Source organism: Neomonachus schauinslandi, chromosome 1, assembly GCF_002201575.2.
Source record: "Neomonachus schauinslandi chromosome 1, ASM220157v2, whole genome shotgun sequence".
In the NCBI taxonomy this organism is placed as follows: Eukaryota; Metazoa; Chordata; class Mammalia; order Carnivora; family Phocidae; genus Neomonachus; species Neomonachus schauinslandi.
This window is the reverse complement of record NC_058403.1, coordinates 111,658,488-111,685,812: the sequence shown is the minus strand read 5'-3', so window position 1 is coordinate 111,685,812 and position 27,325 is coordinate 111,658,488. Positions and strand designations below refer to the sequence as shown.

General features: G+C 40.1%; 2 protein-coding genes across 5 annotated transcripts in view; one reads left to right on the top strand and one right to left on the bottom strand.

The window, feature by feature from the left end:
- GYG1 (glycogenin 1) overlaps window positions 1-15,601 on the top strand; it is a 34,171-nt gene extending 18,570 nt beyond the window's left edge. Inside the window, exons 6-8 of one of the 2 annotated variants that reach the window (XM_044915227.1) lie at window positions 12,286-12,505; window positions 14,422-14,472; window positions 14,739-15,601. In XM_044915227.1, coding sequence (XP_044771162.1) covers window positions 12,286-12,505; window positions 14,422-14,472; window positions 14,739-14,912 — 445 coding nt within the window. In that variant the 3' untranslated portion in view covers window positions 14,913-15,601. The remainder of the gene's footprint in view (window positions 1-12,285; window positions 12,506-14,421; window positions 14,473-14,738) is intronic. The other variant, XM_021685988.2, reaches the window with a different exon arrangement.
- A 5,876-nt stretch (window positions 15,602-21,477) lies between these two features.
- HLTF (helicase like transcription factor) overlaps window positions 21,478-27,325 on the bottom strand; it is a 51,796-nt gene continuing 45,948 nt past the window's right edge. For 2 of the 3 annotated variants that reach the window (XM_021685951.2, XM_021685952.1), the window contains exons 24-25: window positions 26,256-26,336; window positions 23,273-23,675 (exon numbers count right to left, since the gene is read on the bottom strand). In XM_021685951.2, the coding sequence (XP_021541626.1) occupies window positions 23,523-23,675; window positions 26,256-26,336 (234 nt within the window). In that variant the 3' untranslated portion in view covers window positions 23,273-23,522. Of the gene's footprint in view, window positions 22,664-23,272; window positions 23,676-26,255; window positions 26,337-27,325 lie in introns of those variants that run through there. The other variant, XM_044920302.1, reaches the window with a different exon arrangement.

Sequence of the window (27,325 nt, the reverse complement as noted above, 5' to 3'; positions counted from 1 at the left end):
ACATTGCTTGTTTGGCAGTCCCCCTGGGGTGGTTCTAACTCAGCAGTTAATACAACCTACTTGCAGGGCTGGTCTCACTGAGCAGGGCCCGGGCCCTGTTCTTTAGCCTCTGACTCATTTGTGTTGAATGAAGATGATGATTCAGGTTTCTTGAACGGAGGCCAAGCTGTCGGGTTGATCCTGAGACACAGGCGTGAGCAGCCAAGCTCTTCACTGAGTTGGGCTCGGCTCTGCAGTCTCTGTCCCGCATGGGCATTCCTGGGCACACAGAACACAAAGGGCCTTTCACTCCTCATATTTCATTATCCAGAGTCCTCTCTTTACGTCTCTCACCACAGTAATGAGCACATCTGGCTTTTTGTGGGAGAAGTGTTTCCTTTTCTGTTCTTTTCTGGGCAAACTCTGTCAACATTCCCCCAGATAAGGATTATAAGTGTCTTGTGTTCTTTCCTCCCTAACTGTTCTCTTGACATATGTGTCTGATGTATTATAGCCTCTTGATAGTCCTCCCTCTCTAGAATGAAGCAGGCAAACTCTCAAATATACCAACTGTCCAAGTAACACAAATAGAGAAAGATTCACTATCAAGGGGTGGATTTGGAGAAGCATTTTTTTTTAGCCTCTCTGTCCTTGGCCTTGTCAAGTACCAGCCTGTCTTGCTTGGAAATGTGGGCCTGATTCTTTCATTCTTATTGCCTCATAACGAACCCTGCAACTTTGAACAGTGCTCCCGCAGACCATGATCCCCCAGAACTGAATTTGTGATAATAGGGAAGTTGGTTAACGTAACTGACTAGACTCCATTGAGCAAGCAAAAAGATGAGGGCGAAGGAGAAAGAATCATTACCAGTCTGAGCAATTGTACCCACCATTCCACTTAATTCTGCCCAGTGAGCACGTGTCCTGGGATGAATATGTTGGGGAGACGTGAATCTGATCTCCTTCCAGTTGGTCTCAGTTCCCAAACAGAGTCAACTCTAGTGTTTAGAGATTTGTGTTTTTCATGTAATGTGGCCCCCGGTGCCTAGCAACTCTCTCCCCTATGGTTCATTTGGACTCCATCTGATTTTCACCATAACACCAAAATTGAACACACTGCACCTTTCAGTGATCACCTGGTTTGCGCAGACACTGCATTTATTTTGTTTTGACAAGAACAAGAAGCAGGTAGAGCAGAGTTATGGTTTTCTTTTGGCGGGACGGGGGGTGGGGGGGGAGGGAGATAGACTTATTTGTCAGAACCAGGGCCCCCTCTCTCCAGATCCCAGTTGTTTTTATATCCTCTGAATGAATTTCCCAGAAAAATAGCTTGAGATCTAAATGACCAGAATGGTTAGGATGGTTTCTTCTTCCCGGCTCAACAAATTAGTGCTAATTTTGGAAATCTTCCTGGTTTATTGCCATAACCATAGAGCATATGACACACTGGGGAGGTTGGGAGCAGCTCCCTCCACTAGCTTGCCGTTGGCTGGCCCATGGCCCCACAGGAGCTCCTGCCGCCCCTGTGCAGCCTGCCCTTGGGGGTGTCCACTCTGCACTCTGTGATAAGACTTTTCAGAGTGCTGCTTTGTCTCACCCCATTGCTGCCTATTTGGGAATGTTGAAACTCCATCAGAGAACTCCTTTTTCCCTTCCCGCTGCCAGAAAATGCCTTTGTTTTTCTTGCAGAGATCCATCTCCAGAGACATTTTTCATACCACTGGGAAGGGCTCAAAAGACAGTTCTATTCCTTTTTTTTTGTTTCAAGCGAATGTAAAATTATGACCCAGATCTCTTAAGCCGAAGTAGATGATCATGAACGTTTGGGTTGCAATACCTACTCCGCAGATTGCCCTGTGGACCTCTGGGAGCTCATCATGAATGTGATGCTCCATTGCTGGGCTCAGAATCACCTTATGGGTCTCCAGGACTTAGTGGCCCTGTGGCGTGCTGGCCTTCCCTAGGACAGCATGTGGGTGGTGGCAGGTAGAGTGAGAAACTGGGGAGTGGTTCAGAACAACTTGGGCTTGGCGGAACAAGTGAGCATTTGTCTTACCAGCTCCAGGCAACCGTGTGCCATGAGGTCACCAAGGCAGTATTTAGATGCCCCAGAATCTGAGAACCATAGACATCTTAAAACACATGCTGCACTTAGAACAGTGTGGCCTTGCTGTTTTATGTGAAGTTTTTGCTAAAGGATGGCCTAATATGAATCTTATTTGGCATGAAGTTGAGCCATGAAGGCAACATTTCTAATGCCTTACTCGACATACCATTTGGATAGAACAAAACCTAAAGGAAACACTTAATAGTTCTATCACTTTGAATGAATACTCAGACATAGCTTCTGAAAAACAAAATTAGTCCTATTTTCTGTAATAGAAGATCCTCTTTAACACAGCATAATTTGAGAGCTAAAATGCTTGATTTAGGAACTTTTAAGGTAATTTGTAGTATATGAATTGAGAAACAAGTTCAAAAATGCATTTCTTAATGAAATAATATTTCTGCAAGTGCCTAGCATAATGTTTAGGACATAGTAGGCTGTTAGTCAATACTAGTTTCTTTTCCGTTTTCTTCACCTAGAGGACCTATTTTATTCACGTAGTTTAGAATCTGGCTTGTGCATAGCGCTAGGCAAAATCTCATCAGCCTTTTTAAAAATCAGTCATTTAGCTCCATTTTAGCTTTATAATCTATCTACTGAGTAAAAGCTGTTTGTGGCATTTTGTGCCATATAAGAGGGGCCCAAAGCCAAGAGAACGAGTTCTCTGGTATTGCTTCAAATTGCCAAATTAATTAGTGCTATTGATGACTCCAGAGTTTGTTTTACCAAATAATTTCAAAAATAACTTTATCTAAAATTTTTACTTGAGTTCAGATACGATCTGAGACCTGGCCTGGCCTAGTCTCAGATAGTGGGTCTAAAAACCTAAAAGATTTCTCTCCATTTGCTTTAAATTCTTCTGAGGATATTTGTATCCACTGTTTCTTTTTCAGGAATGTGGCTTATTCACTAAGGTCTTATCAAACCTCTTTAAAATCCATATTTTCCAAAAATGAAATGAACCTTCAGCGTCCTGAATTCTGTTGTTCTTGTGTATTTCTGATTTGATTTTTTTTTTCCTTGACCCCTGAGACACCCTTGGGTCCAGCTCCCCACCGTGACTATTGTCACTGAAGCCGTAGCCTTTCTGTGTTCGTTACTGTCACATTCTTAACATCTTCACCTAAAACCCTGAGGCCTCGTAGTTTGGCTCCGTCTTATTTCTTCAGCTGTCTGTCCACTCACCTGTTTGGTTGGCTGGCGGGCCCGCAGCTCGCAGAGGGCGCACAGCTGGACGAGGGAGCTCTCATCTAATCAGCCTGCGACTTCCTGCGTGTGGAGAGTTGCCCGGATGTGGCACGCACGGGCTGTTGTGATTTGCGCGTGGAAGAAGGATCCAGCCGTGGTTGCCCGGCTGTCTTGTTCCTCCTTCGTGGGTGTCAGCAATGCCTGTTGAGCCCCAGGGCCCCCGTGTCCAGGATGGCCACCTGGTCATTCCGACCTCCTCTCTGTTTATCAGGCGATGTGTCTGTCCTCCGTTCTTCCTGCTGCCTTTTCCCCTCCCCTACCTCAGCCCTTAGCGCCCAGGGGAAAGCTTCCCCATGAGACCGAGCCCAGACATTAGAGGCCACCCTGGCAATGGGCCCAAAGGGCACGAGGAGTGGTATCCCCGCGGCAGAGGTCTGAGTGAGAAATGCCTTCAGGAGGAGATGGAGCTCGTGGGAGGGGAAAAGCATGTGGATTGAGAAGACCATCCTCCGGGTCTCAGACTGGTGGGCTGCAGACTCCCTTTGTCCCACAGATACGTTTTGTCTCCCTTACATAGTTTTTTTTTTTTTTTTTACTCAGGTGCCAATGCTTAAAAATCAGGGAATTTCACATGAAACCTAGATTTTCAACTTCTTTAAAAATATATATATATATATTTGGAGAAAGATGTCCAGTGACTGTTACAGGTTTGGGGCCTTAAGCAATTGGAAAGATGGGGGCAAGCAGGTTTGTGGAGGCAGGGTTTGACCAGAGATGGATTGAATGTATCCAGTTTGGGATGCATTAAGCTTGAGGTACCTGTGAAGCATCCTAGGGAAAATGGGGACTAGAGAAGTTGCTGTAAGAGTGGGGAGTTGAGGATAGAGGTCCAGGTGAGACGACCTATGGGAGTGTCAGCACAGAAGTGCTGTTTATAGCCATGAGACAGGATGATGTCACCCAGAGAGTGACTGTGATAGAAGAGTCCTGAGCAACTGAGCCCTAAAACAGGAAAATGTGGAGAGGCAGGGCCCTGAGATGGAGAAGAGTAAGGCAAGAGGAGACCCAGGAAGGTGAGGTGCTGCACAAGCCAGCCAAAGAAAACATTCCTGGGGGAAGAGAGGGACCCATCTGTGTCAGATGCTCTTGTGAATTGGCACTGACCTAGAATGTGGAGGTCACTGGGTGACCTTGACAAGAGCATGTCTCGTGGAGTGGTGGGAGGAAGCCTGATTGAAGTGGGTCCAAGAGAATGGAGAATCAGAGAACATGAATGTAGAAAACTCTCCTGAAGCATTTTCTTTAAGAGGGAGCAGAGAAGTGGGCTGGTAGCTAGATAGGGATATAGGATCCAGAGAGGGTAGCAGAAGTTGTTTGTTTTTTTGGTTTTTTTTGTTGTTGTTGTTTTTAAAGATGGAGAAGTTATGGCATAATGGTATATTGATGGGAATGATCAAGAAGGGCAAGAGAGAGTGCACTAACAATGCAGAAAACTGAAGGGGGACTTACTGAAGTCAGGTCCTGGAGTAGCTGAAAGGGGATGTGTCCTGGTACGCAAGTGGAGAGGTTGGTGTCAGGTAAGAACCAGGACGGTTCGTTCTTGTAACGTGAAGGAAGGCAGAGTGTGTAGACACGATGAAGGTAGGTGGGCATATTTTTTGGTTGAGTGAATGAATGAGCTAGCAGTCAGCCAGGAGGGACTGAGATTCACAGGATGTCCCCAGGAAAGTCTCCATGGTGGTCTGGAGTCGTGGGGTTTCCTTGGCCTACTCTGTGAGGACAGGCCACCCTGGTAGGGGAAGTAGTTGACTAGGTCCTCGTCTAGGTGATTAAAGTCCACGTTTGAGTACTGATGTTATTCTGATTTCTGAGGCATGATCGGGAGGGTTATTTAGCTTGCAAGGCAAGGAAAAATCAGGGGCGTCCCTGGTGGCCACAGTTCTTAGCTGCTGGGTAGCAGCTGTCTTCTGGTGATGTACTCGCTTGTGCTCCATGGTCCCGACCCTCAGCAGATCCACTCCTCCTCTGCGTGGCCAGCACCCCCTCCCCACCTTGGGCACTTGTGCTCACAATCCTTGGTGTGTGTAGACCGTGAGTGAGTGGATAAGAGGAGGAATTTGGGGGGTGAGAGGGGAAAGGTGGCTGACTGGTGGTAGGGAAGGGATGGTGCAGGAGTGAGTGGCCATGTGCCAGAGGACATGAGTCATTGAGGTGGGTGGAGGATGGCTGGCCAGTGCTGCCACGTTCCCCAGAGAAAGGCTCACAAGCCGTGCTGTGTTTCTTCTTCTTGGTGCCTCACTGAACATCACAAATAAGTTGCTTTGTGAGACGTAAAATGGCTCCTGTGTGCACTGTCACAGGGTAGTTCCTTTTCCGTTCTGAACACGTCTGTAGTCTTATCCACACGTTACAGCTGCTGAACTAGTCATGAAAATCCTATCTGATCTTTTGGTAACATCAGGTCACAGGGATTATTTTAATGGCTAACATAAGCAGTATTATTGCTGGCTCAGGTTCAAACTATGTCTTGTGATCTGGATGTCTCTTTTGAGATTCTATCAAGTTAAAATTAGAACACTTATTTTAAGAGATGTATGCAAGCTGAGACAAATCCCCATTACTGGGTCAGAATGAATGGTTCTTAGTAATATAGAGACAATTGTAATATGTACCCAGTGTTGTTTTGTTTTTTGTTTTCTTTATTCCTGGCTGGTAATTTGGTGGGTAAATCAGGCAGTGAGTCAGTGAATCTTCTCATTATCCTTGTTCTGGGTTGAGGTCAGTGGAACTTTAATTCTTTTGACATCAATAGTTCCCCTTCTTATTTGTCAGCTAACCATTTGCCTTCAGCCAGGCAACATAAATTCTGTCTGGTATCCTGAGTTTACCTTCTTATGAGGAATATCCCCGAATTTGCATTTAGGCTAAAATATTCTTTTAAGCAAAAAAGTAATTTCCCTTTTCACTTATGACCTGTTCTCTTATTTCATTTTGATATGGTTATTTTGGATTTCATCAATAATTGGAGAGTAGTTGGGGCGCCTGGGAATGGCTCAGTCAGTTAAGTGTCCACCTCTTGATCTCTGCTCAGGTCTGAATCTTGGGGTCATGAGTTCAAGCCCTGTGTTGGGCTCCATGCTGGGCTTGGAGCCTACTTAATAAAAAAGATAAAATTTAATTTAAAAAAATTGAAGAGTAGAATTGATTAAAATGATAGAAAATGATTTTTAAAAAATTCCTCAGAGGGCAGGATTAAGACATAAAAATAATTACATGAAATTCATACCTAGATTAATTGAAAGTCTAGATACAGAAACCGTTTGAGACCTTTTGCTCATCTTTTTTGCCAGCTGTTTTATTATGAAAGCTAATAGAGCAAGCCCTTCAGGCTACTTTGCTGTGTAATTAAATACTGTTCTGTTTGTACAGTTAGAGCCTAGTTGTATAGTTTTACCCATATAACTCACAGACCTTCGTAGAAGGTGGCCAATGTTAGGCCTGCCAGTGCCCCTGGAGCAGCCCTAGGTGATTTCCAGAACATCGTTGTGTGTGACTACCTTATGCAAAACTGCAAGTCTGTCTTCTCTTCCCCTCCCCGCTTCCTATCAGAGCCCCATGTCTCCCATTAGCAGCTGCCTTACTTTGCACCCTGCCCCCATCCTCCCACCCTCAGAGGACCTGTGGGTTGGCCAGAACCTTCCACGTTCAGTGACTCACCCAGGCTTGTGCTTCTCATAAAGAATTCTTGCTCTAAAACTTGGTTTTCTCCTACCCCGACTCATTTCCATAGATCGGTTTGGTGTGTGGCAGTTAGGTTAGAGGAATACCTTGATACCTAAAAAAATGAAAAAATAAAAAAATAATTCCCGTTCTTGACTGTACAGAAGTAGGGCTAACCATGGCCTTGAACCCATGACCTCTGAAGCCTGCGCATGACTGCTGTATGCCTCAGCATCTTTCTTACTACTTCTCTCCTGCATCTCTCTGCCGTCACACTCCTGAATCCTCATGAGCTCTTTCTGGTCGGCCCCTTGGTACCCCCAGCTGCAATAGAAACCTAGTCACATTATGCATTTTATGATTTGTTTTTGTTTTTGTTTTTTTTTTGATTTGTTTTGTTTTTGCTGAAACTTGGGTAGCTGTTGGGTGGTTACATCACATCTCTACAATCCCGCTCACTCTCGTCCCCCACCGCCCCTTACTGGCACCAAGGAATTTCTCGACTTCAGGCACAAAGGGCAGTTCCATCCACATTTAGGACCCCTTATGATCTCCATTTCTGCCTCAAACAGGCTTATCAAGGACTTTTTTCAAACTAGGACTGCCCTGTCTATGAAAGGACTATCCAGTGGATACAGTTTTTCTTGGTGTTACGTTGGAATAGGTAAAGAAGGTAATCTTGAGGAGGAAGGATCCTTCCTCTAGCCACAGAGGGCATCAGTGATGTAGATACGGAGACACTCAGGGATCGTGGCTTCCCGAAGGTGCAGCCCAGGCCTGAGCCACACACAGTGCAGTGCAGGCGGTGGACTGTCCCCAGATGGTGTTTCTGTTGACATGCGAGGGGAAGGCATTGAGCCACGTGGGGTGGCCTCTGACCAGAGGTTGCAGAGACCCCTGACCACCGTGGGGCACAGCCAGACCCAGAGGCCGGAGTGTGTACTCCTGCCGCCAGCAGAGGCAGAGTGCTCTGTCTCGCTGGGCCGTGTTAGCAGCTCTGCAGTGCGCTGGACCATCGTGCCCTTCCTCTGCTTCCCCGAGCTCTAAAGTCCCAATTCACGGAGTGGGGTGCTGGAGAAGAGCTGGGGTGGCCCTTAGACACGGTCGAGCGCGGTCCACGTAGGGGTCAGCTGCTGGTCCTACGCACCACCATCCATTTCTTGTTCTTCTCCCCACCTTTCCCCTACCTTTGTGCAAACTGAACCCTTCTGAGAACAGTCTTTCTTAGGCAGTGCTAAATTGCTTGTTTTGTAGCTTTCTGTCCTATTGGTTACTTTCTTGCTCTGTCCTTGACTATATTTGGAGTATTTCCAGGGCTCCTTAGACACATCCTTTCCACTTTTCAGATTGACCCTCTGTAGGCAGGGCATCCATCTCTGAAGTAACAGATGTCACTCTCAGATGATGTCCTTCTAATTCTGGGAGTGTCTTTCAGGAACAGCCTAGTTGTGGTTAAGAACCTTGGCTCTGGAACCAGACTGCCTCCGTGGAATCCCAGCCCTGTAGGACATTCATATTAGGTCTAGGCCAAATCACAGACTGAAACTTACCGGCCAGTTTTATTCTAGGAGGAGCAAACAAGGAGTCTTGCTCCAGGCAAGATGAGTCAGGAGGAGGAGGTCTGAGAACGTGGAAGCCAGTGCTGTCTTCTGGTCGCGGGCATGTTTGTATCACAGGCGAGGTAGTGCCTGCCGCCCCCCAAAACACACACAAGTGTCTGGTCTCTGGTACAGGTCCCCCCCGCCCCCCATCACCACGAGGACGTTTGTCAAAGGCTGTTACCTTCACCCCGCCATCTTTCCCAGGTCTTCTCTGGGCCCCCTTCCCACACAAAGCCCCTTCTGAAAATCCACGCCTGCACTGATCACTTGGTGTTTCCGTAGCCCCTCGTGTCCGCATTGCCCTGGTAGCCCTGACTTGTCGCCTTGTTTGTGCTGCTCTTCCTTATTTTTATGTTAGAGGACTCCTTTCCCTGTTTGGGTGAAAACCTTTTGGGGTCCTGCACTGACCCTATGTAACAGTTGCTTATTTAATTAATAGCCATGTCTGCACAAGTTTTGAGCATTATCCTTTTAAGGATAAAATTGAGACTACTTGTGTGCATGTGTGTGTGTGCACATGTGCGTGAGTGTAAAATATGAAGAGTCAGCTTGGGGATTTCCGGTATCCGTCTCATTTTCAGAAGAAAGGCGCTGTGGTATAGTCCATTACTCTTAGGAGGACATTTACAGTAGGCTCTATTTTTCTTGCATAGTGTTGGAGTGGCAGCATGGTAGGATTGGTAAGAGTGCAGGCTTAAGAGAGAGGCAGAACTGTGCCAAATCCCTTTTCTGCCACCTAATAGCTATATGGCTCTGGCTGACCCCCTGACCTCTAGGAGCCTCCATTAACATGTTAGTAAGATCTACCTTTGCCAGAGTGTTATTATTCCCAGTCATGTCCTTTAAATAAAAAGTTTGGGCCCAGGATGCCTGGGTGGCTCAGTCAGTTAAGCATCTGCCTTCTGCTCAGGTCATGATCCCGGGGTCCTGGGATCAAGTCCCGCATCGGGCTCCCTACTCAGCGGGAAGTCTGCTTCTCCCTCTCCCTCTCCACCGGCTTGTGCATGCTCTCTCACTCGCTCTTTCTCGCTGACAAATGGAAAAAAAAAAATCTTAAAAAAAAAAAAAAAAAAAAAGGGCGCCTGGGTGGCTCAGTTGGTTAAGCGACTGCCTTCGGCTCAGGTCATGATCCTGGAGTCCCGGGATCGAGTCCCGCATCGGGCTCCCTGCTCGGCGGGGGGTCTGCTTCTCCCTCTGACCCTCCTCCCTCTCATGCTCTCTGTCTCTCATTCTCTCTGTCTCAAATAAATAAATAAAATCTTTAAAAAAAAAAAAAAAAAAAAAAAAAAGTTGGGGCCCCAAACATGGGAAACCCTTAGACAATGATAGCTATGTAATAGGTCTCTGGCATTTAAAAACAAAAAAAAAACAAAAAACTTCACAAGATTGGAAAGCTTACATGAATAGAGTTTGCATTATTTCAGTCTGCACATCATGCTCAGCAACTTTGGTTGCCTATAGGATAAATCCACTAAAATCTAACACTTGAACCCAACACCCAAGGAACCATCCCATTTTTCCTTTCCCTATCAGAGTTTCCTCTTTGGCTGCAGTGGGAGTACCCTCGGTCTAACTCACACTCACCTGATACTTGCTCTCCCCTGCCTAGAATTCTCTGTATCACCAGCTTCCCAGCTCCTGTCTGTTGCACAAGCTTTAAGTCTCTGCTCCACGAAACCTACCTTTCATGACCACCCTGCCTCTGCATTCCCGGAGCACCCACTGTTCCCATATTTCTTTTGGCACTTGTTGTATTCACCTTTATTATTTGGTTTTATGTACATAGATTTCCTCCCAGCCAGAAAATGACCACTCTTAATTCTTTTTTTTTAAGAAATTATTATTATTTTTTAAAGATTTTTTTAATTATTTATTTGAGACAGAGAGAAAGAGAGAGAGCACATGAGAGGGGGGAGGGTCAGAGGCAGAAGCAGGCTCCCTGCTGAGCAGGGAGCCCGATGCGGGACTCGATCCAGGGACTCCAGGATCATGACCTGAGCCGAAGGCAGTCGCTTAACCAACTGAGCCACCCAGGCGCCCTTTTTTAAGAAATTATTATGAAATATAGTATATATACAAAAGGGTAGATATAAAAAATGTGCTTTTTTTTTTTTTTAAATCCAAGAAATGGAACACAACCAGTACCTTACAAGCTGTCTGTCCCTTCCCCATCACGGCTTCCCCTTTCCTCCAGAGATAACCAACATCATGACACTGACATTGATTACAGTTTTCTACTCTTTATTTTTTTTTAAGATTTTATTTATGTATTAGAGCATGAGCATGAGCAGAGGGAGAAGCAGACTCCCCACTGAGCAGGGAGCCCAATGTGGGGCTTGATCCCAGGGCCCTGGGATCATGACCTGAGCCAAAGGCAGATATCCAACCCATTGAACCACCCAGGCATCCCGTTTTCTACTCTTTAAATAGTACTTTTTTTTTTGTTTTGCCCCATGTAAATGGATTCTTATGTATGAATTTCTATTTGAAAATTTTCAGCATGTTTAAAAAAGTCATCCATTTGCTGCATGTTGTGTGTGTAGCTATCATTTTATTTTCACTGCTATATTGTATTCCATGATCTGAATATACCAGAAGTTGTCCTTTAAAAATGATAAAATGGACAAATAACTATAAAATCTCAGTGACATTCAATAGTAAGTATATATTTCTTATTCATATGTTGGTGGCTAGGCTGGAGCAGCTCTGATAATCTCAGCAGGGTTTGGAGTCACAGCTTTGATCCACATCTGCTCCGTGGGTCTCATCCATTCTTCTGCTGACAGGTCTCTCAGAGAGAGGGACCAGAAACAAGCAGGCCTGGCTTGCTTTTTTTTTTCTTTCTTTCTTTTCTTTCTTTCTCTTTCTTTCTCTCTTTTTCTTTCTCTCTCTCTCCCTCACTTTTTTCCTTCTCTTCTTTTTCCTCCTTTCCCTTTCTTTCTTTCCCTTCTTTCTTTCCTTTATTTTTCCTTCTCTTTTTCTTTTCTTTCATTTTCTTTTCTTTTCTTTCCTTTTTCTTTCTTCTTTCTTTCTTCTTTCTTTCTTTCCCTTCTTTCTTTCTCTTTCTTTCTTTCCCTTCCTTCCTTCCCTTTCCCTTCTTTCTTTCCCTTCTTTCTTTCTGACACACTGTTACTTCCTCCCACATTTCCTTGCAAAGGCAAGTTCTGTGAGCATGCCCAGTTATCAGTGAGGTAGGAAAGTGTATTCCCCCTGTGGAGATTGGGAAAAGGAGTGAACACTTGCTGAACAGGCTTAACCTACTAAGATATGGTCATATGGGTGGTTTTTAGTTATGACTGTTTCAAACAGCACCGCTGCTATGAACATTTTGATGACATCTGCATGTAGGTAAGAGCTTCTGTCGGGTCTGTGCCAAGGAGCTGAGCTTCCAGGTCAGAGGTGCGAGCATTTTCAGTGTCACTAGGTAATACCGAATGGTTTTCCAAGTGGTTGTGCCTTTCCAACCACAGTGGATTGGTGTTTTGGTTGTTGCCCTGACCCACTGCTACTTTTGGATTTTTGTATGTATTTAACATACAACTGAATAATTTCAAAAATCTATGCAAAACTTTTTTCAGTGAGCTCAAGTTCTTTTCCAACCACTACTTCCAGTGGAAGGTGCATTGTTAAGGCTACCGAACAAAGTGCTCAGAACCCACTAATGGTTTCAACTTTGTGTTCTCTTGGCAGATTTGGGGCAAATGCCAAAGTTGTGCATTTCCTGGGACGAATCAAACCATGGAATTATACTTATGATCCTAACACAAAAAGTGTCAAAAGTGAGTCCCATGATCCCACCATGACTCATCCAGAGTTTCTCAACCTGTGGTGGGACATCTTCACCACCAACGTGTTACCTCTGCTTCAACAATTTGGCCTTGTCAAAGACACCCACTCATGCCTGAATGTGGTAGGTTCTGTTTTTTCTTTCAGGTAATTTAATGCTGTATTTTTTAAAACCTTGGTATACTGGTAGAGGTAGTGTTTAGTGGTACTTTAAACAGAGATCAATCAGATTTGTAGAAAAAAAAAATGCCCATCATACAGGGAAGGAATAGTGCCAGCAAAGGCTAAAAGCAGTAGATTCTGTGGCAGATTTCATTAGATCTGGGAGCATAAGAAAGAACTTTAGAGGTGTGTGTGTGTGTGTGTGTGTAGCGCACACACACGCATATATGTCCATATCTAGTATGGACTTAGCCCATTGTCCTAAGATTCTGAGATTATTCCTAAAGTATAAAGAATGCCTTATTTCATGTGTTAGAAACTACAAACATTTAAATATACATATTTATTTTTTCCATCTGCTTACAAGAATGTATTTTCAGTGAACATTTTAATAACATGTGAAAACAAACACTTGTAAAAACAGATACTTTTCTAGGATTATTTTGGTTCGCCATGCTCGTGCTCTTATGGTTACATAGAATCTTGAAAAAAGAAATCTCCTTGTAAGAGGAAGATGACATTAACATTTACAACAGCAACTTGCTTAGCCTCTTTTCTGACTTTAAATGTCTTCCTCTGAGGTTGGTTCTTTTGGAAGAATTGGAAAGAGGATGAGAAGTTACACTTCCGTGCTACATATTAAGATATAAAGAATCAAACTGAGTGGGTGAATTACAATCAAGTCTAACTGATCAGTTAATTACCTTGCTATAATTATAAAAGGCTATAAGGTTATCCTTTTCCTTGCCATGGTAGAGATTTTAGCCATTTCACTTAGTAGCACTTGTACCAATATATAAAATGGAGAAAGGGAAAAATAACACTAACATTCTCACTTTAATTGCTTTACATGGACCATGAAATAATACTTGTACAGTACTCGGAACATTGCCTGGCACATGGTGCGTAAGGAAAGCTACTTGTTATTATGTAACCCTTACAACTACTTTGTCAAGTCAGTGTTATTGTTAATATGCCCTTTTATATATTAAAATTAAGTGAGGCTTAAAGAAGTTAAATAACTTCTCTTAGTTATATAACATACTCATCAAAAGCAGAACTGGGACTCAAATCTAGGTCTGCAAGACTTTGAACAGTATCATGAAACAGAGAATTCTGGACGAACATCCCAATATCATTGCTGTTGCAAGTGGAAGCAAAGGCAGGGCTAATCCAGGGTAAGGACTTCAGCTATGAAACCACCCCATGGAATCTGCCCAGATACCTTGGAGTGCCAGTATATTTAAACATCTACATAGACACATATACTCATTTAGCAACAAAAACTGGTAATCAAAAAATTTTGTTCTCCCATTTTCTCTGTTAAAAGCATATCTGTATGCATTCACTCGCCTTCCTTTTTTTCTACTATTTCTAGTACATTCTCACCTCAGAGCTTTTTGAAGAATAGCTTTGATATTCTTCTATGGTACAATTGAAGTTAATGGCCTTTCTATAAGTAATGAGCTTCTAATTTAATGTGGAGTAGGTTTGCTCTATTTCCTGCACGTTTCCCTTGTTCCTTCCACAACCCAAGGAGTGAGAATTATGAACCAAGGAAAGGTGATGGGAATTTAAACAGTTGTTCAAGACTAAGCCAATTAACACGAGCTACGAGAATAGATACTACTTGATAATAAGCTTGAACGGGCAGATAAGTTCGGTGCATAGTCTCAAACCATTTAGCTCTCGCTTTTATAACATGACAACTTGTGTATGTGGTGTGGCTCTCTGATTAGGTGCTTTCTGAAGTTTAGCCTCTGAAGTATCATTTTGTTTAAGTTCTCAACCTTTCAGAGCCCACACAGATCGAGAATGGATCGTGAGACTGTGTTCCCTTGTCCGTCCATCTTACACTTTCTAATGAACTGTTTGCAGCTTTCAGACTTGGTCTATACACTGGCTTTCTCTTGTGGCTTCTGTAGAAAGGTATGCAGAACTTAAACATTAACCCTAATTACTTTGTTCTCCCGATGTTTTCACTGAGTCAAGAAGTCTTCATTTCGTTAGGAATAAATCATATGACCCTTGTATTTCTGTGTCTTTTGTTTGTTTGTTTCATGTAATACTTTTCAGTTTTTGCTACTTTGCATGATAATTCATCCTGGCTTTTCTCACCTTCAACTTATTGCATTCCTTAAAAACAGTCTGATTTTCAGCTCTCAAGGAGTCTCTGATTATGCTCTCCTTTTTAGGAAGGAGTCTCAGGAGCCGTATCACACCTGTCCCTCGGGGAGACCCCGGCTGCAGCACAGCCTTTTGTGTCCTCAGAAGAACGGAAGGAGCGGTGGGAACAGGGCCAGGCTGATTACATGGGCGCAGATTCCTTTGACAACATCAAGAGGAAACTTGACACTTACCTCCAGTAGAAACACTGCCATTTTCCCACGAACACATCAACTTCACAGGCCCTTGTTTCAGATACTTAGTGTCTAGATCTGGGTTAGGAAAGGCCTGTTACACTTGCTAGAAGCTTTGCTAAAATTCATCAGATGAGGGGATTTTGCAGGACAACAGGGGAGAACTGGGCAAAAGTTGTGAAGTAGCAGTTCTGTCATGTGGGCAGCATTCTGCTTTTTAACCCCAGGCTTATTCATTATTCAGCTCATGTGTTGGAAGTTCTTAATTTTGCTGATGGCCAACATATGCGGTAGTAAGGGAAGCTCAACCTAATTAAGATGGCTATACGTATCGACTGTAAGAACGTGCCAGTGCGGGCTCTGAACCAGTCTCCCTTCAGAACGGGACAAGGTATCTCTCTCTCGCTTGCACGTTGTACCTTTCACCAGATCTGCCTTTTATTTAGAATTGCCCAGAGACTGCCGGAGTGATTGTAATTCTGCTTTCAGGTGAAGACAGCCTGTAACCCTGCTGAGTGATTCATAAACCTATCAACAAACGGTGTTAACCCATTTTATTTCCTGATTGTAGTGTCTGAAATTGTTCACCCGTTTTCTATGTACAGTAAGGCAGCATGCTAAAATGCTTTTGTTCGGTTCTGTGCATCTGTAAACAGCAGCGTGCTCTCTGGTGGCACCTTGTATGAAAATAAAGACTTCTTGCCATATCTTGGTTGTTTAATTAAGGGATTCCCACTCCCCTTGAAAAAAATGTACTAGGCAGTTTTTCCTAATTTGTAGAATATGTCAGTGTTTTAAAAACCAGTGTAAAACTTGACACTTGGAATGGGTTTCTAGGTATCTAGAAGTATTTCAGTATAGTGTTCTCCAGTGACAGTGTTGGATGTGATCGATGGAGGAAAGTGAGATCAAATTTATCTAATCTCTCACATTGTATCTCCGTATCAAGTGAGTATTCAGACTTTAGAAAATACAGTGTTAAAATCATCATAGGTTCATTGTCAGTCTCTGGTCATACTTGATAATCTTTCAAGACTGTTAGAATCAGTATTGGAACCAGTGACTTCTAGTGTTTTTATCCATGAATTAAAATGATGTTAAGTGTAAAGGATATTTATCAAATGTATAGATGATTCTAGGTTGCAAGGATGGCAAGCCAGCGAAGGGCAGGATCCAGAGTGACCTTTTAAAACCAATGTGAGTAATCTTTCTATTGGGGGGAAGAAAACCAACCAACCAACCAACCAACCAGGAGAGAAGACCATGACCAGAAACTTGAGAGGTTTAATTGGGCAGTAGCTGCAATGGCTTTTATGACCTAACTAACCTTCAAGGTCACCCTTCTTTATTTCCACAATATCCTCCTGGTTACACAAGTCAGCCCTATTCAATATGGGTGTGAATGAATACACAGGGATACGGAATCCTGGAGGCAAGAATGGTTAAGGGCCACCTTGGAGGTATCAAGTGATTTCTGAAGATAAACAATTATTTGGACTGGTGGAGGAGTTGCTATAATCAAGTACACTAAGCACTACTGGTGATTTAAGTGCCTCCATGTGTCAGGTGCTGTGGTGCCTCTTCTCAAAATACTCCTAAATCCAAGGATCTCCGCGTTGGGGGGATTATCAGGATGCAACCCCATTATAAGTCGAGAGAGATGTGTATATAAAATAAGGAACTGGTTTCCTGGCAACCTCCAAAGGTAACCAAGGTGATTTGGCGGGGGGGCGGGGGATTGTGTTCTAAGCCATAATTATGAATTAGTGAATTTTAACGTAGTTTGTTTCAAACCATTGCAGTTACTCTTAAAGATGATCTAATTGTTGGGGCACCTGGGTGGCTCAGTCAGTTACGCAGCTGCCTTCAGCTCAGGTCACGATCTCAGGGTCCTGGGACCGAGCCCCGCATCGGGCTCCTTGCTCAGTGGGGAGTCTGCTTCTCCCTCTCCCTCTGCTGTTTCCCCCACTTGTCTCTCTGGCTCACTCTTTCTATGTCAAATAAAATCTTAAAAAAAAAAGATGTAATTGTTTTACCTTTATGATTTACATTTTTTTTTTTAAAGATTTTATTTATTTATTCATTTGAGAGTGCGAGAGCACATGAGAGGGGGGAGGGTCAGAGGGAGAAGCAGACTCCCTGCCGAGCAGGGAGCCCGATGCGGGACTCGATCCAGGGACTCCAGGATCATGACCTGAGCCGAAGGCAGTCGTCCAACCAACTGAGCCACCCAGGCACCCCTATGATTTACATTTTAAGAACGCTGCTTTTGCAGCTGGTGGAAAATAGCTTGAATTGAGGACAAAAGAGTTAACGGGAAGGACAGTTAGTTTACACTAGTGGTCCTGGAGAAGAGACCGTGGTAATCTAGCATACCTTTCACCAGGATGAAGGCAGTGAAGTTGCTGATGGATTGCATGTGAAGAGTGAGGAAAAAGGAATAACTGAAGATGAGGGGCTTGAGCAACTGAGTCTCCCAACCTTGCTGCTCCCTAAAACACTGGAGACTTAACTGTAAGTAGTTTCTTATGCCTCATCACTTACAAATTCTGATTCAGTAGGTCTTGGTTGAAGCCATAGTGTCTCTGCTCCAAGTAACTACCAGGCAATGCAAAAGACTCTGACCCAAATAACATTTGAGAACTGCTTGATACATTAAGGAGGTATTTATACTAAATGCAACAGGCAATGAGATTTTTGGCCGAAGATGCATGAAGAGGTAAGGTGGTTGTTGCATAGCAGGGGGCTCAACTTCTAATTAAAGTTAAAGCCTTTCCAAAAGACAATCTCAGCTCTTTGAGTCATACAGAAAACATTACCATAAATAACATGTATAAATGTATAGTGTTTACCTTTTTAATGTCACTGAGACTTGGAGCATTAAGCTAAAGTAAGATTTGACTTGTCCTTAAAATAGTCTGCTGGTTTGCTTTTTTCTTTATTATTACAAATACACAAATGGATTATAGTCTTTTTATACTTAGGTTAAGTTACTTGATTATTTTTCTGGGGTTCAGATGCTGAAATTCGACCTCCTTTAAATAAAACTATGTAAGAAAGCAAAAAGAGGAAAGAAAGTTTACTGGGCATTTACATCTCAATTCTATCAATCCTATGATGTATATATGGTATACACATTTTGCAGATAATCAGAGAATAAGGTTTAAAAATTTGCAGATTTTGATTCAAATTTTTGTACTCCAAACCTCAAAGCTATGCTCTGCATTAAAAAAATGTATGGTCAAAACAGACAATGAAATCAGAGAAACCTCTCTATATAACCAGAAATACAAATGCCAGAAATCTGGGGGGTAATACAATGTGTAGTAGTATAAGAGCTTTCATTTTGCTATGAAGATAAGGACTGTGGTTTGAAATAGGACTTGGGAAATACCTTTTACAAAGGCTTTCATTAAGAAGGCTGCCTGAAATTACAATATAAAAATAAATGGATAAAATCCCAGAATAGAATTTATTGTGTTTTGGCTGGGACTTGATTGAACTTCTGTACACACGTATCTTACAAGAAGCCTCTATTATCTTGTTTTCAGTGGTTTTAGTGGCCTAGAAGAGGCACAACTTCTATTATAGGAGACTATTCCGTGATATTGTGATGTAATCAGGGTCAACACAGACCTATATGGGCAAAGACTCCTTACACCTTACACAAAGCAGTTCAGTTCTTGTGATCTACTTATTCTGTATTCACTTGTTTCTTGATGTCCAGTCTATCAGCTACCATTTCTCACTACTGTTTGCATAGAATAAAAATAGGAAGAGAGTCAAATGTTCAGGAAAGAGCTTTTGAATGCTAGTCCTTTTCCACTGAGTCAAGTACAGTTGACCTTGAACAACACAGGTTGAACTGCGAGGGTACACTTACACATGGATTTATTTTTTAATATAGTACAGTACTGTATTTTCTTGTCCTTATGATTTTAGTAATTCTTTTCTCCAGCTTCATTATAAAAATACAGTATATAATTATATATATATACATATATATGTTGAGTGTTATCAGTAAGGCTTCTGGTTAATTAGTAGGTAAGTTTTGGGGGAGTCAAAAGTTCTATGTGGATTTTCAACAGCACAGGGGGATCAGCACCCCTAACCCCCATGTTGTTCAAGGGTCAACTGTATAGGGATTTACTGAAGGCTACTATTTTAGGTGATCAAAGTCTTTTTGGCTCCTGGGTCCCTGGTTGAGATTAACAGAAATCCAGTCTTCAGACAACTAATACTGCCATGCAGTATATAATCTGAGTAAGTGTATTTTGGAACTTTCTGTATCAAAAGAGATCACAAGACTCAAAGCCTTTTCTTTTTGTAATTGAGAAAAGGTTATCAAAGCATCAAATTTGGTGTATGGAGGAAGCAAACCTATCACTTGGTTTTTTTGTCTTAATACTTTTTGTTCCCTTTTTTTTTTTTTTAACACTGTATAAGCAATAAAGCTCTAAAGTGAAAAAGCTTACATAATTTAAGTAAATATTTATTGAAGGCTATTAACTTTTGGAATAAAAAAGGATGACAAGTATACCATAGAAAATAGCATGTAACGTGCATAGAATTATGCAGTTAAGAGGCTGAGAAATCATTGAACTAGGCTAACAGGTTTCTTTCCTTGATCTTTTCAAGGATATGCCTTAACTAAGGTGAAGTACTACTTTTCCAACTACACTTCAAAATCTTCTCCAGGGAGCCTAAACTACCACGGATCACCTAGTAAGATGTGTAAAATGGCAGCAATAACTCAGATTATAAGAACATTTGTAGAGGATCAAATGTTCTTACCATTTTTTAAAAAATCTTCTTGTGAACAATGGTGGATAAGAATAGCCTTTTGCTCTAAGACAAATTTGCCTACACAACGGTCAGATCCACACCTTTGGAGGTTAACTCCATGCTTGCTCAAGGTCTATAATTCATGCCTGAAATGACTGTTTATCTTAAATCTCCTTACTTACACCTGCAAGAAGCCTATTATGTCTCCTTCACTGGAACATTTCTCATGAAATATTTAATTTACCTTTTCTTTACCAACATATTGATACCAGGGCAAGTTTTCTTTAAAAACCTACAGTGTACTAGGGAATAGCCCTTCCCTCCCCTAACAAAAAAGGTAAATTAAGCATTCTGGAAGTTGTATCCTGGTTAATTTTATCTGCCTTTATTCTTAACTAGATTGCTAAAAGACTGCAAACTTACTGAAAACCTTCCTGAAAGTGTTCCTATCTCTTCTTTAGTAAGTGCAGCACATACTTAACAATATATACTTTGAGGACTCTTAATATCCCTTCTGATCACATTAAATATCCCCTTGTAGTAGTCTAGACTGTTTCAAATATGCAAACACATGTCCTAGAATTTCTTTTATCCACCAACCTAAGAAATCATTTTGACATTTGGTAGCCTTCTAAATAAAGGTCCACAGCCTTAGTTATTATAAAGTTTTGGACACCTGGCTGAGGTTAATGGAGGTGGTCTGTGCCATACACACTAAATTATAAACATTATTAAAATGGTGTTCCTTTCATCTAGAAATCAGTTTTCATAAAAAGTAGCAATGGGTTTAAATTTGTCAGAAAACTCTTGATCAGGAAGGTTGAATAGGGAATTGGAAGATTTAAACATCCCACATTTTAATCAAAAACTGGTAACTCATTTGCTCTTTCAAATGGAGTAATTATGGGTTCATATAGAAGACTACTCTCCCTTATTACATACAAGAAATATGAATATATTAATAGGAAAGAAAACATCTGCTTACAAGGTTTCTAATCAACAGAGTTTCCCCTTTGAAGTAGGCAATACTGCAGGGAAGCATCCCAGTCATTATTCACAGCTACCAGTTTCTGGCTCTTCTTACTCAGAAGTACCACACAAATAAGGTATCCAATTCCAGAATGTAGAACTTGGTTACTACATACTTACTGATGAATGAGGGAAAACAGTATTACACCTTTTATAAGTATTTCAAAGTTAATATAGCTAAAAACTTAGAGTTAAACATCTGAGTTATTGTTAAGCCAAACATATCTGTCCGCGTGTGTTTAATGAATCTTCCAAATCCTAATGAATAGAATTTTGGCAAGTACTATAATGAAAAAAATACACCAATGCCTTTGACTTCCCCCAATAGAAAACATACACTGCCTGAAGATAATTTCATTGTTACTCACTAGTAATAAGCACAAGATATTTTCTTGATTTATTATTTTAATCCTAGATTAGGGCAAAATCTACAATGCAGAGTGCTATCTAGTAATAAATATCACTACACGTAAGTATTATTGCATCAACTTTTTTCCTGGTAGATGCGGAAAATAATTGGAACCAATGTTTTAGAAGATCAAGGCACTTAACTTTAAAAATATATACACTCTGATTTCTAAACAAATTCAGCCAAATTGAGCAAAATAGGTGGTAAGAATAAACTTGTTACTCATAGTACTTTTTATGTACTGTCAGTGAAAAACAATTGTGTAATATAGGTATCTTCACAGAAGTGTGAGATTTATAAAAAACTTTCAAAGAAAAAGTCACAAAAATTTTGGCACAGAAGTGGATTTTTAAAACTTTTATTTATTTTAAAACAAAATCCAGTTTGAACCACAAAATTCAGTTTGAACCACAAGTGGGATACAATGTCTTCAAGATACTTCTAAAGCTATTTTTCTACATAATGATGAAACAGAATTAACAGCAGAGCATAATACGAACTTTTCATTCTGGTGGTTTATATATATATTTCCTTAGGATGAATTAAATTTGTTTAACACCATTTAATAGGACTGTACAAAAACAGGTTTTTTAAATGACTTGCCAAATTTATCATTATGTTTAAAAACACAAGTCTATAAATGTTAGGTAAAGAGGCAAGCAAAGTCTTTTACAGTGAGTTTGCAAGGCTTTGCCTTTGTAAGCAAGAAGAGTATATATTGCTGAACATTCTTTTTGTACTTAATCTCAGGGGAGTACTGGTATATAGAAATCCACATAGTATATTTCGTGAGATTTTCATCAACCTGATTTTTTTTGTGTAATGCTAGTTCTACAAGGTAAAGAAATTCCCAATTGCTCCTAATGCTAGTGGACCAACCCCAGGTTATTATTCCACTCTTATCTGTACAGAAAGGTCTGTTGATCCTTTTACCCAGCCCTCTGCCTTACCTGCAGCCAAAGAGAAAAGGGGCTGGGAAGATTCTTGCTGCCTAATACACTGTTACCTTGGAGCAGGAGACCGGGCACAGGGAGGGGAGAATTTAGCTGTCGATAGATTCAGCACATAGCTCGATGTATGCCCTAGAACACAACACTGCCTCCAAGCTTATCTTTAAGTCATTTCTTAACACTGTAAGTAAAATGAAAGGTGTTCTCAAGTCTGCATGGTCAAACAGGAAGCTTCTCCTGTACAGTAATCTTTCTTTGGATTAAAAAGTTCCCCTTAAGGAAGGACACCACTAACTAACGTGATTGGCAAATGCAGAGCTTATTTAAATGTGACTCAAAGAGTCATCTAGAATGCCATGGCAACTACCGTGAGTCTGATTAACCAAAAAGTAAGAAAAAGAGGACTAATTTTATAGATAAATGTAGGGTGAATTACTGAAGTTCCAAAATCAATGTCTGATTCTAAACACAATAACAAAGAAATTTTTCCATTCAGGATTAAGATGTCTTTAAGAGTTGAAACGATTTTGGAGGTCATCCAGCCCAACTTCCATCCAGATATCACGCCTCTCACATATAGTAGTCTTCTGAATTATAAAAATTTATAAAGTTATTTTTAAAAAAAAGCTACATAAAAATTATCTCTCTATATAGAAATATCTATTCAGCAATTCCATAATTTAAATATTCAAATTAAACTGGGTAGAACTGGTTCCTTCTCACCCCCAGACTGTATTTACACACTAACACATTGAATGACATTTAAACAATAGTACTACTTGACTAAAATGGAGAAAAATAGTATTCTAACACAGTTCCCTATCTTTTCATAAACATAAAACTGCAAATCACATATGTGAATTAGATCTCAAACTGTTAAAAAAAAAAAAATTGTAAGTTAACCTGCTAACCTGGACTTCAGTCTCTCATTTAAGGTTTGATTCTGGAATGCAAATATGGTTTTTCAAAGTAATAAAATCTCTTGTATATAATCTGTGAATTAATCGCTTACAAGGACTGTGAATCCATCACATCACAAATGGAAGGCTCTAGTGATTAACCAAATGTGTCCAACACAGAAAATAACTCTTTATTTGGTCAAAAGTATAAAAGGTTTGACCTTATTTGAAATATGAAAAAGCTGAGTACTTGAAAGATATATGAAAATACTCAGCAAAGACAATATGAAAAGCTGAATAACAAAGTAACTTTCTCAAAAAATTATTTTAGGCCACAGTATATAACAGAACTTATTGCTATTTGAAATATCATTAAAAATAGGTTCATATATAGAAGAGACTATATATCAGTAATACTTTACTAATATAAAATGATATGCTCTTTTTAAAGAAGACATACTCTAGATCTCATTTCTAAAACTCTATTTTCTGATTTCCAAAATTTCCATATATATCTAATCAAACTGACCTTACCAAATCCCACAAATTATAAATCAATTAAAGTTCTGATTTCATTAATTTTAGCTTGTTTCATTTCATTAGCATTTGTTTTTTTAGTTCCAAAGGCTCCAGCAGCAAGTTCTCTCTTTGTGTTTTGTATTTTCAGCATATTTTCTTCAACAGAATCCTTCACAATGAACTTAAAAAAAAAAAAAAAATACTTTTTGTCACAATATTTAAAATCTTCAATTAAAAAAAATGAAAATTTAAGATATGTTGAAATGTTGGTCCAGTATAAAGAAATTTGCTTTCTTACAGTATTATATAGCTTTCAGAATTGGTCAATACTCTGTTAGAAACTGTTTAGCTCTCCTTTTTTTCTCAATATGCAGTGAGCATATTTAGAATACGATAGAATAACCAGAGCTGAGCATTGCTTTCCCTCATCACTCAATATGGTTTTCTTATATAAAGAATATGGTTGTAAGGCCGTAAGTTACATCTTGAGAAAAGCACCAAAACCAGCAAACTTTACAGGCAACTCTGTAACTGGAATACTTGCAAAATAAATTCAGCATTATATTTAAATAGCCAAATGAGATTTTCCCAGAAATGCAAGAATACACCTTTATCTGGTTTAACTTAAGAAAAAAAGCATCAATAGATGCTTAAGAAGCATTTCTGATAAAAACCTTGATAAAAAAGTCTTCATTAACCTATAAATAAATGTCCCTCAGTCTTAAGTGTATCCTCTAGAAACTTACAAGAACAATGTAAAACAATAAAAGAACAGTTCAAGAATGATTACTATCACTACTGATAGTCAACATTGTGTAGAGGTCCAGTAACTGTAATAACTATACAACATTACTGAAATACATAAAAGACCTAAATAAATGAAGAGAGATACTAAATTCTTATATGGGAACACTCCTTATTTATAAGGAGTATTTATATATTTATAAAGAAGACCATTCTCAAATTAATCATAACTTCAATAAATCCCAAACAAGATTTCCTAAATGGGATCTGGTAACCTAAATCCAAAGTTCAATTCAAGAGTAAATACTTGTATTAACGAATTTCTAAAAAGAGGGGTAATGAGAGCACTCTGCCCTGCTAGATATCAAAGCATACTTTAAAAAACCATAGTAACTGTAAGAGTAATATTGTCCTGGGAATAGGAAAAGAAATCAATGAAATAGAAACACAGAAACAAAGTCCGGAAAGAGACTCACATTAATATATGTGAATTAGTTTATAATAAAAGTGACATTTCAAATTAGTAGGAAAAAATGATACACTTAAAAATTTTAAAGCTTTTTCATGAAAAAAGAAAAAAAAACCATCCAGTTCAAAGATAAGAGTTTGAAATAAGCCATTTCCAATATACATAACAAAAAATTTAAAATCAGAATGTATAAGAGTCCTTTATATTATAAAACTATATTTTGGGGGCGCCTGGGTGGCTCAGTTGGTTAAGCGACTGCCTTCAGCTCAGGTCATGATCCTGGAGTCCCTGGATCGAGTCCCGCATCGGGCTCTCTGCTCGGCAGGGAGTCTGCTTCTCCCTCTGACCCTCCCCGCTCTCATGTGCTCTCTCTCATTCTCTCTCTCTCAAATAAATAAATAAAATCTTTAAAAAACAAAAAACAAAAAACTATATTTTGTACTTTATGAAAACTGGGCAAAAAAGCAATGCACAGAAAAAAATATTAACTGACAACAGATAAGTGAAAAATGAATATGCTCAAGGTCTTAGGTATACGTAAATTAAAAGAGCACTTTCCTGACCATCACATAAACAAAAATTTACATCATTCTCATGTATCATTAAGCCTGTTTTGAAAACAAAAGAATCCTGAATCCAGAATTCTATTTTTTTTTTTTTTAAAGATTTTGAGAGAAAGAGAGCCTGGCGGGATGGGGGGAGGGGGTAGGCAGAGGAAGAGAGAGAAGCAGACAACCCACTGAGCAGGAAGCCCAGTGTGGGGCTCGATCCCAGGACCCTGAGATTATGACCTGAGCCGAAGGCAGACGCTTAACTAATTGAGCTACCCAGGCACCCCCAGAATTCTCGTTTTCTTAATCAATCCTGAAGAAGTACTTGTATATAATACAAGTATATAATACAATAATGCTCATTATGGCACTGTTTTTATTAGCAAAATATTAGACTGGCTAAATTATGATGTATCTATATATGGATGTTAAAAAGAATGGGTTTTGTAGAGTCATCAAACTCACAGAAAATAGAAGGGTGGTTGCTGAGGGCTGAGTTTCGATTTGAGATGAAAAAGTTCTGGAGATGGATGATGTTGAAAATTACACAACAATGTGAAAGTATGTACTGCCACTTAAGTGTACACTTAAAAATAGATAAAATGATATTGTTATGTGTATGTATGTTTTACGACTATATGAAAAAAAAAAGAATAGGTTTTATATGTACTTATATGGTAGTATACTTATGTGGACAGTCCCCAATATATACTGTTAAGGGGACAAAGTATGTTGCAGAATAATAAAGTATGATCCCATTTACCTTAAATTTTTTAAAGGAGAGATACATACAAGTGAATCTACGTAAACATTGAGAAAGAGACTTTGAATAACATGTAAAACTATTGATGGTGGTTTCCTCTAGAGATTAAAGCTAACCTTCATATTTTGTTCTGCCCAATTCTACTGTAATCTTTCATAATATATTCATGCATTATTTGTATAATCTTAAAAATCTTGTCAACCTAATTTTAAAATAGATGGCTTAAAAACTCACTTTTGTGATGATAACTTCTTGCTTCTGGCCAAGTCTATGGCATCTGTCAAAGCACTGATCTTCAGCAGCTGGATTCCAGGCCTAACAAGAATATGAATTGCTTTATTACCACACTGATCTGTAAGTGTTCTGCACAAATCCTTTCATTTCAGTATTAATCATTAACCTTTTACTGACACAAATTTTTTGACTGAATTCAGATACTGACATAAATGCTCTGGGAAAAAAAATACACCCCACCCTCAACTATGACAGGCAGGTATTCTCCCCCATCAGTTCACTGCACTGCTTCTAGTATCTAATACAGTGCCTGATACATAGAAAGCACACAGCATGAATGATTAAGTAATCAAATAGTATCTTTTTCTATTTTAAAATTGATCTATGTCTGTTAACAAAGGGAAAAAAAGGTTACACATCCTCTTAAATGACAATTTATATCAGAAAAGATATGTAATTGAGTCTATGAGAAAGTTTTCTCCCCCTTTCATGGTCTTTTGATTCTTTTTCTTTCACTTTCTTCCATTTGTTAAGTAAAAGCATAAAAAAAGATTTCAGGAATAATCAAAAGTCCTAAAAATTAAAGGCTTTGTTGATGCAATTTTCTGTATCTGTATTTGAATGTTTGACTTCAAAACTGAACTAAAATAACATTAACTCATTAAATACAGGCATTATCATGGGGACTGTTTTAAAGTGAAGAATAAAACAATGAAGCAAAGAAAAAAAGCAAAATGATACAGATTCTTCAGTCTAGAAAGATAGGAGCCGGGCGCCTGGGTGGCTCAGTTGGTTAAGCGACTGCCTTCAGCTCAGGTCATGATCCTGGAGTCCCTGGATCGAGTCCCGCATCGGGCTCCCTGCTTGGCAGGGAGCCTGCTTTTCCCTCTGACCCTCCCCCCTCTCATGTGCTCTCTCTCTCTTTCTCTCTGTCTCAAATAAATAAATAAAATCTTTAAAAAAAAAAAAAAAAAAGATAGGAGTCAAGTGGTTGGGAAATACTATCATGAACTATCAGAGTAGGGAACATTAAATTTTAAACTATGGGATGATTCTTAAAGGGTGTTTAG